The 18,428-nt window shown below is 42.2% G+C and overlaps 1 protein-coding gene and 1 pseudogene across 1 annotated transcript in view; both read left to right on the top strand.

The window, feature by feature from the left end:
• Positions 1-17,775, top strand: part of WDR64 (WD repeat domain 64) — a 60,468-nt gene extending 42,693 nt beyond the window's left edge. Inside the window, exons 16-27 of the mRNA XM_006103198.3 lie at positions 478-579; positions 2,093-2,162; positions 3,280-3,316; positions 4,118-4,257; positions 4,869-4,974; positions 6,511-6,569; positions 8,375-8,484; positions 11,822-12,010; positions 13,731-13,836; positions 14,337-14,417; positions 15,550-15,663; positions 17,692-17,775. Of these exons, the coding sequence (XP_006103260.1) occupies positions 478-579; positions 2,093-2,162; positions 3,280-3,316; positions 4,118-4,257; positions 4,869-4,974; positions 6,511-6,569; positions 8,375-8,484; positions 11,822-12,010; positions 13,731-13,836; positions 14,337-14,417; positions 15,550-15,663; positions 17,692-17,775 (1,198 nt within the window). The remainder of the gene's footprint in view (positions 1-477; positions 580-2,092; positions 2,163-3,279; positions 3,317-4,117; positions 4,258-4,868; positions 4,975-6,510; positions 6,570-8,374; positions 8,485-11,821; positions 12,011-13,730; positions 13,837-14,336; positions 14,418-15,549; positions 15,664-17,691) is intronic.
• On the top strand, positions 12,062-12,177 carry LOC111823336 (annotated as a pseudogene).
• Positions 17,776-18,428: the final 653 nt, after the last annotated feature.

The following is an 18,428-nucleotide window of genomic DNA, read 5'->3' on the forward strand; positions in this document are numbered from 1 at the left end:
AATATCGATGTGAGAAAAACACATTGATTGGTTTCCTCCTGCACGTGCCCTGACCAGGGCCCAGGCCAGGGAGGAGCCGGCAACCAAGGTACGTGCCCTTGACCGGAAATGAACCAGGGACCCTTCAGTCTGCAAGCTGACGCTCTATCCACTGAGCAAAACCGGCTAGGGCTAGAATTCTAACCTTTAAATCCTATGAAACTTCTAGGATATTACAGAAGCCCACTCTCTGACCTACAAGTAGGAAGAATAGACCAGCCACTTGAATTAAAGGACTTTTACACTCTCAATGTTTGTGTAGCTACACAGAGCCTTATTAAAAAAAGTTATGTTCAAATGCTATACCTCTGGATTTTCTATTCATGTTCGAGATCAACATTTTAGGAGTTGGTGAGCTCTGCGTGGGATTTGTAATGTAAGGCATGTAAGTTACCTAATTCTTACATGTTTATCGTGTACACGTATGTTTCCTTCCAGGTACAGACCTGAAGATTGCTTCACTGTCAATCCGGACCTGGATCCCAAACGCTATAGAGTTAACGACATCACGTTCCTCTTTCGTACCCTTGAGTGTGCAAGGTAACTTGGTACTTACTGATAGAGAAATGCTGTCTGAGTCTTACGTGGGCGACATCCAAAGAGTTCTCCCCATCCCAGCCTTAAGGAAGGTACACGTGAGGGAAGGCAAATTGGGTAGACTGCCTGGTGTCAGCTTCCTTCCCCGTCACTGGCTTTTGTAGTGGATGGTCCCCGGGGATCCAATTTGCTGTGTGGGAATGTAATTTCCTTCACTTGGTCCGACCCACAGCACCCTTTACAACAGTAGCAAAGAGGGGAAATGCTCCCTTGACCACACTTGTAGCCAAAATCAAACTCTGTGAGCACGGATGTGACACAGACAGATCAAATGGCAGCAGGTCTCATATGGCCTCCAATAAAACTGAGCAATCATCATCCATTTCTGAGAGCGAGAGATCATTATTTAAATATTGAAGAGAAGGTATTTTTCTCTTTATATTTGCTTTATGGTCTGGTTTTCCATCCGTAGGCCTTGGTAAACACCTCTCTGAAGAGAAGTCAAAAGTTTCTATGCTAACCTGACCAGTTTGGCTCAGTGGTTGAGCATTGACCTATGAACTAGGAGGTCAGGACACATGCCCAGGTTTCAGGCTCAAACCCCAGTAGGGGGCGTGCAGGAAGCAGCCAATCAATGATTCTCATCATTGATGTTTCTATTTCTCTCTCCCTTCCTCTCTGAAATCAATAAAAAAATATTTTTTAAAAAAGTGTTTCTATGCGAGTTTTGGGTCACCCAGAGGTGAGCCAGAATATATTCCGTTGGCTTGGAATTCCTTATTCTGAGAATATTTTGAGGACTTGCTGTGGATATGCTTGCACCAGGCCCCAAGGCACTGTTCAGCCCATTCCAGCAGTGTCACAGAGTGGACCAGGCCAGAACCGGAAACTGTAGAGCAGAAGTTAGCCAGGCTACTCAGGGCCCCACCCCTACCCCCACCCACTCCCACCACTAGACGCCGTGTCAGAACCTCTGGGACTGCATCTAGCCTGAGGCGTGGGACAGGCAGATGTTTCGTTCCCAGACCAGGCAGCAATGAACCTGAATTCCTGAGGCTCCCCAACAGTTTCCACCAACACCAGGCACAGAGCATTTGTGACACAGATATGGGATGTGCTTTGTTTTATACGTGAGCGGCTCAGTGTCTACAGAGGATGAAAGAAGTATCAGAGAATGAACTGAAATCAAAGCAGAGAAGAGCACCTGTTGAGTATGAAAGAATCTTAAATGTTTCCTCTTTTTTTTTTTTTTTTTTTTTTTTTTTTTAAATATATTTTATTGATTTTTCACAGAGAGGAAGGGAGAGAGATAGAGAGTTAGAAACATCGATGAGAGAGAAACATCGATCAGCCGCCTCCTGCACATCTCCCACTGGGGACGTGCCCGCAACCCAGGTACATGCCCTTGGCCGGAATCGAACCCGGGACCTCCCAGTCCACAGGCTGACGCTCTATCCACTGAGCCAAACCGGTTTTGGCAATGTTTCCTCTTTGGGCTTCTTCTCTCTCCTTACAGGAAGACAAGCCAGGATTCCGTATGCTCTTCGTCCCAATGTGACTCTAGTAAGGGTCCTCAGAGCAGCAAGGTAAGCAAGAAATAGGGAGAGTGTGTCCTAACTTTTACACCCAGTGTTGGTTCAAAAATCAGGGTTGGTTGCATTTTCGCCTTTCCTTCGATAGAAGGTAAAGGGGCCCTGGCTGGGGTGGCTCAGTGGGTTGGGTGTCGTCCCGTGCACCGAAAGGTTGCTGGTTTGATTCCAAGTTAAAGGTTGCAGGCTCAGGATCAGAAGGCAGTCAATGAATGTTGTGCTCTCACCTCTATGTTTCTCTCTCTCCCTGCCCCCTCCTCTCTCTCTAAAAAAAATATTCTTAAGAAGTAAAGAGGAAAAAAATTTCTGTGTGTGTGTATGTATGTAAAGGTTTTTTTTGTTTTTCTATAAAGCAATGTCTAAACTGATTTCATCCATTTTTCCCTATTTCTGAAGGCTTTCATTACTTCAAATAATCAATACATAATCATGAATAAAATAAATTACAGATGCTACTTTTTCATTGGTAAAATAATTTTAGACGGTTTTGCTAAACGCATTCCATACATTTCACAGGGGGAGGAGACAACACTGTGTAATGTTTGGCTTTCAAATTGTGTTTTCAGTTACAATTTTACATATGTTTACATGTAACACTTCTAGTTAGGACTTTGTTTAAAGGGGAGTTTTCACTGCAAAAATTAATTAAAAACCACTAGCATGGTGGAAAGAATAAACTTATGAGAATATTAGGAGTCAGATACACTTGAACTTGAATCCAAGTGTTCTGATTTATCTGATTAGCTTTAGAGACAGCCCTTAATCTCCGAGTTTCCATTTCTTCATCAGTGAAAATGATGAACAAATGGAAATAATAACATCCACATGCATGGTTGTTAATAAAATGCAAAATAATGTACACCACGAACGGGCACGCATTGGGCATTTAATTACTCTCGCTATTATGCTATCTCTGAGCCACTAGGAGGAAGTTGTGTCACAGATAACCCAATTCAGGAACATGAAAATCTCTGCAATATGTATTTCAAAGAATTAATCCAAAAATAACTTTAACGCTTAGCAATGTATCAGCTATCTGAAGAGTCTACTGATCCAGTGTATCTCATTTCCTTACAATGTCTTAGAAATACCTTCTTTTTCTCCCCTAATCCAGGGTAGCAAGCAGAGCATACATGACGGTGAGGGCAAAGGTCAGTATGAAGTCACCTCACTCCCTTATTCTAAAATGATTTCTTTGTGCCTTAGCCGGTTTGGCTCAGTGGATAGAGCGTTGGCCTGTGGACTGAAGGGTCCTGGGTTCCATTCCGGTCAAGGTCATATGCCAAGGTTGTGGGTTTGATCCCCAGTGGGGGGCATGCAGGAGGTAGCTGGTCAATGATTCTCTCTCATCATTGATGTTTCTATCTCTCTCTCCCTTTCCCTTCCTTTCTGAAATCAATATATATACAATGCATGAAATTCATGCAAGAGTAGGCCTTCCTTCCCCCAGCTGCCGGCACCGGCTTTCCTCTGGCACCTGGGACCTGGGCTTCCCTCCAGCTTCCCTCTGGCACCTGAGACCCGGGCTTCCCTCGCAGCCCCAGTTTTGTCTGGAAGGTCGTCCGGAAGGACTTCTGGTCTAATTAGCATATTACACTTTTATTTTATATTTATAACTGTGCCTCTTAATCTCCTCTGAAACTGATACTAGATGCATAAGCCATTCTGTATGTGAAAGACTTGAGCTGGAGGTTTACGTGGTTTTAGCGGTTATGTACAGTGAAGAGACTATGCAACAGGACCAAAAGCAAGCTCTCAGGTTTTTCCAGCGATATGGGAGTCCATTTGCTAATGCCGTGTTGTTCTCTGCCCTGATTGAAACTCCCTTGGGTTAAAAAAAAAAAATTCTAGGGAAAAGAATGTGTCGTTTTGGGTATTTTCTACCCGCGTTCTAGAAGACTTTGAATTTCAAGTGTTGCCAGCACCATGGCAGCTCATTAATTTTCCAGTAGGTGAGCAAACGGATATCATTGTGGGAGAGCAACAGCCAGTGGACAAAAAACACGTTGCAAGCACCGGTGTGGCCGAACCTCAGCCTCCTGTCCTGGTCACCGCTCACGAGGACGGCCACCTGCGCTTATGGAATATAGAGGTGACGATGCCCACTACTTACCTGGCATAGAAAAGGATGAGGAAGAGTCCTGGCCAGTGTGGTTCAATGGATAGAGTGTTGGCCTGTGGACTGAAGGGTCCCAGGTTCCATTCCAGTCAGGGGCCCTGATCAGGGCACATACAGGAGACAACCAATCGATGTGTTTCTCTCACATGGATGTTTCTCTCTGTCTTTTCCTCTCTCTTCCACTCTCTCTAAAAAAAATAAAATCAATGGAAAAATATCGGCTGAGGATTAAAAAATAATAATAATAAAATAAAACAAGTGAGATGCACGTAAACCTGTAAAGAATGTTTGTTTAAAATAATATATAACTAGAAAAGAGATCTGAGGAATGGCATGATAAGGGTCAGGAGAAGTACAAAAATCAACCCCCAAATGATCTGTAATAATCAGAGTCCAGATGCCAATCATGAATAGTTGTCTACACCTTTATGAATATTTAATTTCCTATGGATAGTTTCAAATTACTTTTACTACACATAGGATCGTGTTTTGGTAGTAGAGATAATTTTTTAGGTAGACTACTTATAGAGAAACTCAACTCCCATATGAATATTTTACAGAATCTGTGATTATACTTTATGCAGGGACGGCTGCTGAAAGACATGCTACCTTTTACAAAACATTCTGCCATTTCTCTGACATCACTGAACATTGATTCCTGTTCCAGGATACTACTGACCAGCAACGTAGGTAAGTCATTGTCTTCATGTAGTTGGCTGTCTTAACCTACAAGATATAAAAAAGGAAAATATGTGGCATCATTCATACAAAAGAATAAGAGCGATGCTCAAAAATGAGAAGAGGTGTTGAGAGTGCCAAGGATAGCTTGCTGAATGGACAGAACAATCAATGATATGAACACCTATTTCATTCCTATTTCCTTACAGTACGACATTCTATTTCTTCCATCTTTAAGTTGCGTATAGGACTACCCTGACCTTACCTATTGGGGAGAATACAAAGTTTTCATTTTTAACCTTGAAAGGGTTGTGTTGCATTAAGTCTTCATTATTAAAGGGAGAAGTGGCATGAACAGAGAGGAAAGGAAGTATTGGTTCTCAATAGGAGACTCTATTTTATACTTATTGTTAATAACTAATATAGTTGATCTTAATTCTTTAATGTAATGATATTCTTTTTGGTGTTTTTCTGTTTGTTTTATTTTTTATTGAATTTATTATTTGGGTGGCATTGGTTAATAAATTATATAGGTTTCAGGTGTACAATTCTATAATACATCAACTGTATATTGTATTGTGTGGTCACCACCCCAAGTCTCCTTCCATCACCATTTATCCCCACCTGCCCCCATACCCTCTTCTACCATCTCCCCCCACCCACTTCCCCTCTGGTAACCACTATACTATTATCTGTATTTGAGTTTTTTTCTTTCTTGCTTGCTTAATCTCTTCACCTTTTTAACCCAGCCTTGCAACCCCCCTCCCCTCTGACAGTTGTTAGTCTGCTCTCTATCTCTGTATCTATTTCCATTTTGTTTGGTTGTTTATTTTATTAGAGTCCACATATGAGTGAAACCATATGGTACTTGTCCTTCTCTAACTGGCTTATTTCACTTAGCATAATGCTCTCCAGGTCCATCCATGCTCAACCCCTGAGCCACACCGGCCGGGCTCTCCTTCCCTTTTGAAGAATAATTTCTAAGGACACAGAATTCTAGGTTGGTGGGGGTTTTTCCTCAACATTTAAATATTTCACTCCATTCTCTTCTTGCTTACATGGTTTCCAGGTGTCAGATGTAATTTTCTCTTTACGTCTCTATAAGTAAGGTGAAATTTTTACCTGTGGCTTCTTTCAAGCTTTTTTCTTTAGGTTTGAGTTTCTGCAGTTTGAATACGATGTGCCTTGGTGTAGTCATTGTTGCTTTTTTAAAATCTAGTTGTTGTAACTATCATTTGGATTGTAGGACAATTATCTTCATAACCATTTGGGCTTCATTTGGTCATTGTATACTCATCTCTCTTTCATCTACCCTGATGTCTAGAAGAACGTTGACTTTGAGTATATAAGGCAACCTCATTGTGACTTATTAAGCCAGAAACAGAAAAGAATTGCCACATATAAAAGTTGATATGAAATTTCTTCTTTCACTGCTGGCTCCTCAGATTCGACTTTATTTACTGTTATAAATGCCTTGGCAGTGTAGGTAGCATGGACTTGGACAACAGAATACTCATTTGCATATTGCGATGTTCACATTTTATACAGAAGGACACGTGATCCTTTGCAGTGTTAGTTCCTTCCTGGATCCGCCTCATGATGAAAAGGTAAGACTTTAGTCTTCGTCTAACTTGTGAATCGGCGCATATGGATTGACACCTCTCTGTGGTAGACTTCACAAAAGATCTCCAAGCCAAGACTCCCTACTCATGTCATATAGACTGCTAGGGAACTTAAGCCACATGACAAGTAACACTGGTCTATTGGGGAAAGGAGGGGGTGAGTGAGTGAGCGAGCGAGCAAGCCAGCCAGCCACTCGTCATTTCCCACCTACTTCATGTGGTGTTTTTTTAATTTTGTTTTTTAAATATATTTTTATTGATTTCAGAGAGGAAGGACGAGGGAGAGATAGATAGAAACATCAATGATGAGAGAGAATCATTGATTGGCTGCCTGGAAATCATGTTTTGACTTATTTGTGAGAATCTATGGAGAAACCCAGAGCTTAAAAGAGCTTATCTATCATTTAGCCTTCCACAGGCAGTTTTTATATCTTTTATATCTTCATGGACACTCTATGGCAGTGGTTCTCAAGCTTCCTAATGCCGCGACCCTTTAATACAGTTCCTCATGTTGTGGTGACCCCCAACCATAAAATTATTTTCGTTGCTACTTCATCACTGTAATTTTGCTACTGTTATGAATCGTAATGTAAATATCTGATATGCAGGATGTATTTTCATTGTTACAAATTGAACATAATTAAAGCATAGTGATTAATCACAAAAACAATATGTAATTATATATGTGTTTTCCGATGGTCTTAGGCGACCCCTGTGAAAGGGTCGTTCGACTCCCCAAAGGGGTCGCGACCCACAGGTTGAGAACCGCTGCTCTATGGGAATGTGACTGCAGAGCAGTCTCTGCAATTGACACTCTAGTTCAACAATTAAGCAATGTCTTCTGTGGCCTGTGTAGGAGCTCCTAGAGTTGAGAATAAGCCACGTCCTGAAGGAACTTACCAGTCAAACATCAGGATGTCTTTGAAAGAGAATGAGCTAGGCCCGTTTCTTTTGTTAATTCCTTGTGTTTTAGAGTTATTATATATAGTCCCCCCCCACACACACACACACACCACCAACAAAAATAACAAAATATACCTGGATAAAGTTTTAAAATAGGAAAAGTCTTTTTGTCACTCTCTCCTTCAGTCTTCACCTTTCAACTCTGCTTGCTCCTGCTCCTGAGTATATTCGCTCTGAGTTCCCTCACAGCCTTTATCCTAAGGCTATTCTGTTCTTCCATCAAGTCATTTAGTAATTTTCAACTAAATGAATTGCTAATCCTCAATTAAATGATAAATTTCTAAAGACATAAGGTACTTTCTGTCCCAGAGATCTGTATAGATTATCAAACATCTAAAAATTGAATTTAAAAAAATATATATTTTTTTATTTCCGAGAGAAGTGAGAGAGAGAGAGAGAGAGAGAGGTAGAAACATCAATGAGAGAGAGACAACAAATGGCTGCCTCCTGCATGCCCCCCAATGGGAATCAAGCCCACAACCCGGGCATGTGCCCTGACCGAGAATCGAACCATGACCTCCTGGTTCATAGGTCGATACTTAACCACTGAGCCACACCAGCCAGGCTAAAAATGGAATTTTTGAGACCTTACCAACCAAAAGAAGAGCTCATTGAGGCAGGGGCGCCATCACCTTCCACACATGCCCGCACCATTAATATATTTTTATATTTATATTAATATTATATATAATTAATATAATATTTATGTTAATATATTTTAAGAGCTCCTAAGCTGGGCTCTTTAATGATTAATAGTTTGCTCAAGCTTGAACTTTAATCAGCACATACTTATTCCAAGGTACATGTGCTTTATCGTTGCCGTCTAGAAATTCAAGCAGCTGCTTGCCTGGCGTGCTCATTCTTTAGAAATTGTTCAAGCGATCTACGTAGAAGACAAACAACTGGTGCTGACTGCCTCTGTCGATGGCTCCGTAAGGTATGGACTTCCATGCTCTGTTGTTGTTGTTTAAATATATTTTATTGATTTTTTTTACAGAGAGGAAGGGAGAGGGATAGAGAGTTAGAAACATTGATGAGAGAGAACATCCATCAGCTGCCTCCTGCACACCCCCTACTGGGGATGTGCCCACAACCGAGGTAAATGCCCTTGACCAGAATCGAACCTGGGACCCTTCAGTCCGCAGGCCGACGCTCTATCCACTGAGCCAAACCTGTTAGGGCTGTTGTTGTTTTTAATCCTCACCCAAGGATAGTTTTCCATTGATTTTTAGGGAGTGGAAGGGAGGGGGAGAGACAGAGAGAGAGAAACATCGATGAGAGAGAGATACATGGATGGGTTGCCTCCCGCATGCATCCTGACCAGGGCCAGGGATCTAGCCTACAACCAAGGTTCGTGCCCTTGACTGGAATCAAACCCGGGACCCTTCAGTCCACAGGTCAGTGCTCTATCCACTGATCCAAACCAGCTAGGGCTGGACTTTCGTGCTATGAATTCAGGGTTTTGAGTATGAGAGGAAAAGGATATTAAGCTACAGTAGAAGTACATAAACCTAAACGCAATCATGCTTAACTGACTGAAATAAATAAACAAATAACTAAAGGTGGCACACAAAACGGCCTTGGGGAGAGGGCTATTGGTTTGGAATTCCTTTGCAGGACTAAGGAAATGAGATGCCTTGCTCATCTGTGTTCGAATGTATAATAAGTACTTTTAATAAGTAGGTTTTTTATAGACTTATTTCAAAGAATTAAGCAAGATGGATACCTCAGAGAGGTAAGCCCAAGCCCAGGGAGACCACAGGAAGAGACACAGAATCGGAAGTCAGTAAGAAGTCACAGAGCCCAGCCAGCATGGCTCATGGTTTGATTCCCAGTCAGGGCACATGCCAGGGCTGTGGGCTCGATCCCCAATGGGGGGCATGCAGGAGGCAACCAAAAATGATTCTCTCTCATCATTGATGTTTCTTTTTTTTCTTTTTTTAAAATATATTTTTTATTGATTTCAGAGAGCGAGGGAGAGGGAGAGGAAGATAGAAACATCAATGATGAGAGAGAATCATTGATTGGCTGCCTCCTGAAAGCCCCACACAGGGGATCAAGCCTGCAAGCCCTGACCAGGAATCAAACCGTGACCTCCTGATTCATAGGTCAATGCTCAACTACTGAGCCATGCCAATTGGGCCTTCTTTTATTACGGTATAATTTGCATATAACATTAGTAAATGATTCAATATTTGTATATATTGTAAAATGATCACCACAATAAGTCTAGTTAACATCAAGTCTCCTTAACATCCATGACCACAAATAGTTATAAAAAATGTTTTTCTTATGATGAGGACTTTGAAGATCTATTCTCTTAGCAACTTTCAAATATACAATATAGTATTGTTAACTATAGTCACCATAATATATAAGGCCTACTTGTTTTTAATTGCCTAAATAATGCTACATATACATACATAAAATTCTAAAAACACAAATATATATGTATTAAATGTCATGACATTTATTGAGACAAGTTGTCACATGTTAAAATGTCTTAAAATTATGGTGATGAATTGTCCTCTTAAGAGAATAAATTTAGGTAAGAGAGGCTTCAAAGTATATTAGCGAGTTTAAAATAAATAAAAGAATTTACAACTGTTACCACAGAAATACAGAGGATTATGAAAGAGCATTATGAATGGCTACATGCCACTAAATCAGACAGCCTAGGAGTGGACAAAATTTTAGAATAATAAAACTTTCTTCGATTAAATCATGAAGAGCGGAAGCGTGCTGGGCCCATAAATCATGAAGAATTAGGAAACCTGAATGGACTGATAAACCTGAATGGACTGATAGTAAAGAAATTAAAACAGTAATCAAAACCTCCCCAAAAAACAAAACACTAGGCTTCCCTGGTAAATTCTACCAAACATTCCAAGCAGATTTAATACCTGCCCCTTTCCAACTCTTCCAGAAAGCTCATTGTGCACGGCCAATCTGACCCTGGTGCCAAACCCAGGTAAGGATAACATCAACAAATGAAATGACAGGCTGGTATGACAGGCTGATATCGCTGATGAACCTAGATGTAAAAATCCTCAAAAAAATATTAGCAAACCAAATACAGCAACACATTGTAGGGATCTTACACCACAACCCAGTGGGATTCATCCCGGGCATGCAAGGAAGGCTCGACATGAGAAAATCAATCCACGGGAAACACCACATTAACTAAATGAAGTCAAACTGTCAGTGTTTGCACAACACATATTAGTTATATAGAGAAGAACCTAAAGATTCCAGCAAAAAAACACACACACACAACACACACAAAATAATGATAAATGAATATAATGAAGTTACAGGATACAAAATCAATATACAGAAATTGTTTGTTGTGTTTCTAAATACTAACAATGAACTATCTCTGAAAGAAAAAAGAAAAAAAGCAATCCCTCTTATGATCACAATGAAAAGAATAAAATGCCTAGAAATAAACTTACAAAGGAGAGGAAAGGCAGGAAAGGCCTATACACTGAAAACTATAAGACATTTTTGAAATTGAAGAGATTTGTGTTCATGGATTGGAACAATTCACATTATTAAAATGTGCGTATTGCCTAAAGCAATCTACAGACTCCAGGCAATCCCTATCAAAATACCAAAGTTATTTTAGAACAAAATAGGACAAAACATCCTAAATTTGTAGTATGATACCATAAAAAACCCCAATAAGCCAAAGCAATCCTGAGAGAAAAAAAACCAAAGTCAGTGTGAGCTCTGATTAGCTTAAACGAGCAGTGTTACTTGGAGAAAAACCTGTTCCTTATTTTCTGGCTTCAATGAATGGATATCATCAGTCCAAATTCAAATTGACATTTTCTGAAATTGTTGTAGATTAGAATTCTAGCTAATAAAAATGTTTACGTTATGATTAGATCCATATATTTAATGAAAAGAGTTCTGGACTCAAGTTTAAAATCCATAATGAAAACCTTGTCGTTAGCCCTGACCAGTTTGGCTCAGTGGATAGAGTGTCGGCCTGCGGACTCAAGGGTCCCAGGTTCGATTCTGGTCAAAGGCATGTACCTTGGTTGCGGGCACATCCCCAGTGGGGAGTGTGCAGGAGGCAGCTGATCGACGTTTCTCTCTCATCGATGTTTCTGACTCTCTATCCCTCTCCCTTCCTCTCTGTAAAAAAAAAGAAAATCAATAAAATATATTTTTTTAAAAATAAAACAACAAAAAAACCTTGTCGTTAACAAAATAACTTCCACTGAATCCCAGTGACTGTATCCTCCCTATCTTTTGCCTTTTCTTAGGCTCTGGCATGCCCTCAATGGTCATTACTGTGGGTATTTTGGACAGCGAAGGTCCTTTGACCTAGCACAGACAACCGATTTCATTTTGCCGTGTGATGTTAATGAGTACCCCATAGAAATAAAAGAAGAGAGCAAGTTCACAGAAAATAAACAAAAATATGACTATCCTCTGGTATTTGACCGGCAAAGGTAAGGCCGTTGGGTTTCCTTTAGAGACCAGACAAGAATTAAGCTGTTATCAGCTTTGCACAGTTGCAGTATCGTAGCCAATGAGGTTTATCCAAGGTGTGATTATTGCTAATTTAGAAATAATAATAATAATAATAATAAAACTATTATGATACCATAACACTGTGCTGGACATGAAAAATTCAAAGGCAAAAAACTCAAAACTTTTCAATTATTTTGCAATCCAGTGGGAGGGTGCACAAAGATTTACAATCCTATATAATAAAAGCGTAGTATGCAAATTGTCCCCTCGACCAGGAGGTCCTCCGGGAGTTCAACCAGGGGTCGGGGCCGGCCAGGGGAAGGGAGGGAGTACCCAGCCGACAGCCAGTAGCCGCTAGGGACCCCACCAGTGTACAAATTTCGTGCACTGGGCCTCTAGTTCAGTATAATAGTACTGCTAAGAATATCAATTCCTAAGATAATCAAAGAGGAGCAAATAAGATTTATCCAAATAAAGAAGACCAAAGAGGCAATTGCCTAAGCAAAGGCACAAAATGATGAAATACTATTATATAGTCATTAAAGTTCAGGGAGCAATTAGAGAAGACATGGTAGAAGATAAAGCAAGAAAAGTCTATAGATTTCAGAGAGGAAGGGAGAGGGAGACAGAGAGATAGAAACATCAAAGATGAGGATTGATCGGCCACCTCCTGCAGGCCCCACCCTGAGGACCGAGCCCGCAACCCAGGCATGTGGCCTGACCAGGAATCGTGACCTTCTGATTCATAGGTGGAGGCTCAACCACGTGGGGCATATAAAGACTAAAGCAAAATGAGCTTTAGTTATGGCCAACATAAAGATTTTCAACTTTACTGACATCACTGTGACAGAATGTACAAGAGGAAAAGCAGGTCTGGAGAAAAAAGATCGTGTATATGATTGTCTAACCACTAAGCAGTATGCCTGAAACCAACACAAAATAAAACTGGGAAAAAAAGATACTGAGTTTGGTTTTGGACGGGCTGAAGTCTAAGATGCCTGTGGGATATGATTTTTTAAACTAGAGGCCCGGTGCATGACATTCATGCACTGGTGAAGGGCCCCTCAGCCTGGCCTGTGCCCTCTCACAGTCCAGGACCCCTCGAGGGACGTCTGCTGAGGAGCCCTTAGCGCTGCCGCAGAGGAGGGAGAGGCTCCTGCCACTGCGCTCGCCAGTCATGAGCCCGGCTTCTGGCTCAGCGACACTCCCCCTGTGGGAGCACACTGACCACCAGGGAGCAGCTCCTGTGTTGAGTGTCTGCCCCCTGGTGGTCAGTGCGCATCATAGCAACCGGTCGTTCCGCCGTTCAGTCTATTTGCATATTAGCCTTTTATTACATAGGATGTTTTCAATGCTTAGTTATGGCTTTTGAAACATATGCAAAAGTAAGTTTTAACTAAGTAGAAGCTTCCCTGAGTCACCCAAATATCAAGCATCGGGTTGGTACCCAAGGCTTCCTCATCCCTACTATGCAGTGTTTTTCCCAATGGCTATATAATGAATTTAACAGCACGGAATGCTCAGGCCTAGTAGAAATCTCTTTCGTTCACCTGGAGAGAGATCTGGGAAGCCAAAGGGAATAAGACTTACGTACATGGCATCGTTAGGGCTGGTGCCATGGGAGCCGGAGGGCTTGGGACCCAGAGGGGAAAGGTGTGGATAGGTGCGTAACAGCTTTTCTTATATCCTCCTGTGCAGGTGGCAGAGACTGAGCTCCATGGCTTTGCTTTTCAAACGGACGCCTTCTAAGCCCTTTAAAGTGGAGCATGATTTTAAGTTTTTCAAGTCTCTTTCTTCTCCCAAGGTAATTCTTAAACATCCAACAAGAATACTGTAGCTTTCCTGAATTATCATATGTACAGTGTATCAGGTTGCTATTGCTGCTATGACAGATTACTACAAACTAAGTGGTTTAAACAACACATTAATCACTTGACTGTTCTGTACGTCAGAAGTCAGACCTGGGCCCGGCCAGTGTGACTCAGTGGTTGAGCGTCAATCTGTGAACCAGGAGGTCATGGTGTGATTCCTGGTCAGGGCACAGGCCCCAGTTGTGGGCTTGATCCCCAGTGTGGGGCGTGCAGGAGGCAGCCAATCAATGATTCTCTCTCATCATTGATGTTTCTATCTCTCTCTCCCTCTCCTTTCCTCTCTGAAATCAATAAGAAATAAATTTTTAGGAGAACGGCAAAAGCTTGCTTAAGGCCCTGCAGCTAAGAAGTGGCAGAGTCAATTTGAACCCAGGAATTTTGCCGCTTACGGAATGTACCCTTTTCATGAAACATCCGCTCCTCTGTTTTGCAGATTCGAAAGCATGCCTTGGAAAGTTTCTTGACTGAAAACAGAGAGGCGGGGATTGTTTTTGGTTCTCTGCCCATATACAGGGTGAGTTGAATGCTTCCAGGACCGGAGTGGTGACGGGCCAATAGGGAATCTCACATCTCATTCCCGACCCTGGGCTCCCAAGCCAGGTCGGGGAAAATCCACATCACCGGGCTGGCTGCTGTCTCCATTACCCGGCTGTGTCCGACCCCGGGAGGCCTTCGGTCTGTGTGGCAGCAGCCTTGATCACCTGCCTCTGCCTTCCCCATGGAACAACACCACAGGGAACAGCTTTGAACTTTATCCCAGCTCTGCGTTACCCTTTAGCCTGGCACACACACCTGTCACGCTCTGGCCCCCACCTGACCGGTGTGCCGTCATTTCCACCACCTTCTCCCATGACCCCTATCCTCCAGCTGAGCCAGACTACTCGCTGCTCCTTACGCATCAGCATTCCTCCCGCCTCAGGGACTTTGCCTGTGCTGCCCCCCTGCCCAGAATTCATCCACCTCTGGTTTCCCTCCAAATCCCCCCTCATCCTTCAGGTCTCCATTCCAGATCACCTCTGTCAAATTAAAGAACCAATCGGTTAACCGAGGGTAATAACATGAAGATAAGATATTTCAACTTAATTCTAACTTATTATTTCTTAAAATGTTACCCCTCCTTGCCCAAAACGCCTTCATTGTGATGAGTATCAAACTCTTAAGCTGCAGGTTGCTGAGGGTGAACTATTAAGAATTAATAGTGGGGGCCTAGCCGGTTTGTCTCAGTGGATAGAGCATCAGCCTTCGGACTGAAGGGTCCTGGGTTTTATCTCAGTCAAGAGCATGTACCTCCATTGCAGGCTTGATCCCCAATCCTGGTCAGGACACGTGTGGAAAGCAACCAATCAATGTGTCTCTCTCACATCAATGTTTGTTTCTCTCTCTCTCTCTCTCTCTCTCTCTCTCTCTCTCTCTCTCTCTTTCTCCTCTTCCCCTTTCCTTCCACTCTCTCTAAAAATCAATGGGCAAATACCCTCGGGTGAGAATTAATTAAAAATAAAATAAAAAAAAGAGTTAATAGTGGGCAACTGTGAAGGGGAGTATATTTTAAAGCAGTTGGAACTTCTCACTCCCTATCCCCCACCCCTGAATTCACATTACGGAAGTAATCACTTGAGTATGTCTCACTCTTCACTTGTGGCTCGCAGGTACCAAGCCCCACGAGTCTGAAATTCCTTCCGCTCATTGGCTCAGAGGTCATAAAGGAGTCTTCTGACGGCGTTCCAGGAAAGAAGAAGGCAGGTCATGTTCAACATGAAAGAGTAAGTTAGCACTTGGGATTCCATGGTCCATCCCATTTCCGTTTGGATTGGTATCATCTGCACCTAAATGAATAACAGGTAACACACACAACTACAACAACAAAAAGCTGCTTTATCTATATATATAAAAGCCTAAGCTACTGGCTGACCGGCTGGTAGCTATGACGAGCACTGACCACCAGGGGGAAGACACTCAACGCAGGAGCGGAAACCACAGGCATGAAAATGGAACAGACTGATGAATCTCAGAGGGAAGAGATTAACCAAAGATCTTATATGCATACTAGAGGCCCTGTGCATGGATTCATGCACTGGTGGTGTCCCTTGGCCTGGCCTGTGACCTCTTGCAATCTGGGACCCCTCAGGGGATGTCAGAGAGCCAGTTTCCGCCTGATCCCTACAGGCCAGGCCGAGGGACCCCACCAGTGCATAAATCTGTGCACCAGGCCTCTAGTTTAATATAGAAAACTTGACCATAATTTTGTTAGCTTGTGCCCTTAATGAAGAAAATATGAATTATCAACAATTCTACCAATTGTTTGAGTAAGAATTTTTGGCAAAAGAAGAGTTTTTGTTATAAAAATTATTTACTTTTTTTTTTAACAAAGGCAAATCAACTTTTCTTTTTTTTTAATACTAGTATATTTTTATTGATTTCAGAGAGGAAGGGAGAGGGAGAGATAGAAGCATCAATGATGAGAGAGAATCATTGATCAGCTGCCTCCTGCACACTCCTTACTGGGGATTGAGCCCACAACCCGGACATGTGCCCTTGACCGGAATGGAACCTGGGACCCTTCAGTCTGCAGGCTGACGCTCTATCCACTGAGCCAACTGGCTAGGGCTATATCAGTTCCTTTTAATTTGTTAAGTGATGGATAAAACACAGTGGTATAAATAATCCAAAACTAACAGGTAAATCAAAAGAGTGTTTAGAGTTTTATAATTGGTTTATTTTATGCCCCATATGTGCATTGCTTTACCTCATCTGGTATTAAATATGTAGAAAACTAAAGAAAGAAAGACCAGTGAAGCTTAGGAAGCTGCCTCAGCCGTTAGCAGATTGATCTGGGGAACAAAGTCTCCCACCTGGTCTTAGGGGAAAGGAGGAGCAGTCACGTGACCCGTGAGTATCCACGCCCAGGCTGCAGGTAGTTAAATGTTGACCTTGGGGCTCCCTCAGTCTTTTTCTTTTACGTTGGAACTCTCTACATCTGCTCTTCTCTCTGCCTTCTCTCTCTCTTCTTCCCCATTATGGACCATACAATCAAATTGATGTTTGCTTTAAATATTGGCTGAACATGATTGACAATATTAGACACTTCTTGCTGTGATTTTTTAATGAGTTCAACATTTTATATGTATAACTTCCAAACATACCCAATTCCAACCAAAACGAACTTTCCTTTCTCATTTGTGGGATCATCACTGGATTTTATTTTTCTGTAAGTCACTGGACGCTGGCGATATTATTATGCAGTATCTCTCTGCTGTATCTCAGCCGTAGCAAGCTTCTTTGCTCTGTTTCGTTTTAACCAATCCTTTACAGTTTGGGCAGTTGAGTGACAGAATGAATAACTGCCCAGTCAACTATTTCTAAAGGGTCTGCTCTTCCACCCATGCCCTTCACCCTTCGGTAGCGCCCCCTTCTGTTTTTAAACATTTTACCCTGGAGGCACCCAGGATAGGTAAGTGAATAAATAGACTTTCTTTCTAGGAGGATGAAAATCTCTGCAAAACTTAGTGGTGCAGCCTGGCCACGTAGCTCAATAGTTGAGCATTGACCTACGAACTAGGAGGTCACAGTTCAATTCCCATGTTGTGAGCTCGATCCCGAGTAGGGGATGTGCAGGAGGCATTCGATCAGTGGACCTCTCTCATCATTGATGTTTCTCTCTCTCCCTCTCCCTTCCCCTCTGAAATCAATAAAAATAGATTTTTTTTTAAATTAGTGGTGCAACTTGACTCTAGCAAATTATGTTTGTCTTGCAAGGCTAGTTCTTAACCGACATGTCCTTTATTTCACAGATGCAGCGGAGGAAAAGTCTGAAGAGGAATTTAGTCCCACAGATCAACCTGTCGCCTTTCTTCTTCCCAGTCATCCCCAAATAAGAGAAAAATGAGAGCTGGCTGCCATGGCCGAGCTGCACGAAAGCACGGCCTGAAGCAGAGGTCGGGCTTTATTTCAGGATGAAAGTGAAGGTCCCTCATACACTTGTCACCCTCTCTGTACCCTCAGACCCGCTGACTCCTGGAGAAGCTCATTCATGGAGCGCAGGTGGCCTCAGCTCTGAACGCCAAGCAAGCTGCCAGCAGCCAGGCGGCCAACATCTTTCACCCATTGAAATGCACTTAAGAAACTGGCAGTGTTTCTTGTGTACTGTCGGCAAAATGACAAAGGAAATAGGGAAAATCAATAGCATAAGTAAAATAATATGGCCCTAGTTATTACCTTTCCACCTTCCCCATTGTTCAACCTAACTCCTAGCCAGAATTATTATCCTACGGTACACGTTAAGAGATAAAAAAGATCAGAAATATAAACAATAAGATGGCAATAAATACGTATCCATCAACAATCAAATCTAAACATCAAAATAAATGAACAACGAATCGAATGAACAAAATAAACTGATGAATAAAATAGAACCAGGGGCATGGAAACATAGAACAGACTGAGGAATCTCAAGGAGGAGGGGGTAGGAGGAAGCTGGAAAGATTAACCGAAGAATTTATATGCATATCTGCATTGCCCGGGAACACAG

Source organism: Myotis lucifugus, unplaced genomic scaffold (genome assembly GCF_000147115.1).
Source record: "Myotis lucifugus unplaced genomic scaffold, Myoluc2.0 scaffold_468, whole genome shotgun sequence".
NCBI lineage: Eukaryota > Metazoa > Chordata > Mammalia > Chiroptera > Vespertilionidae > Myotis > Myotis lucifugus.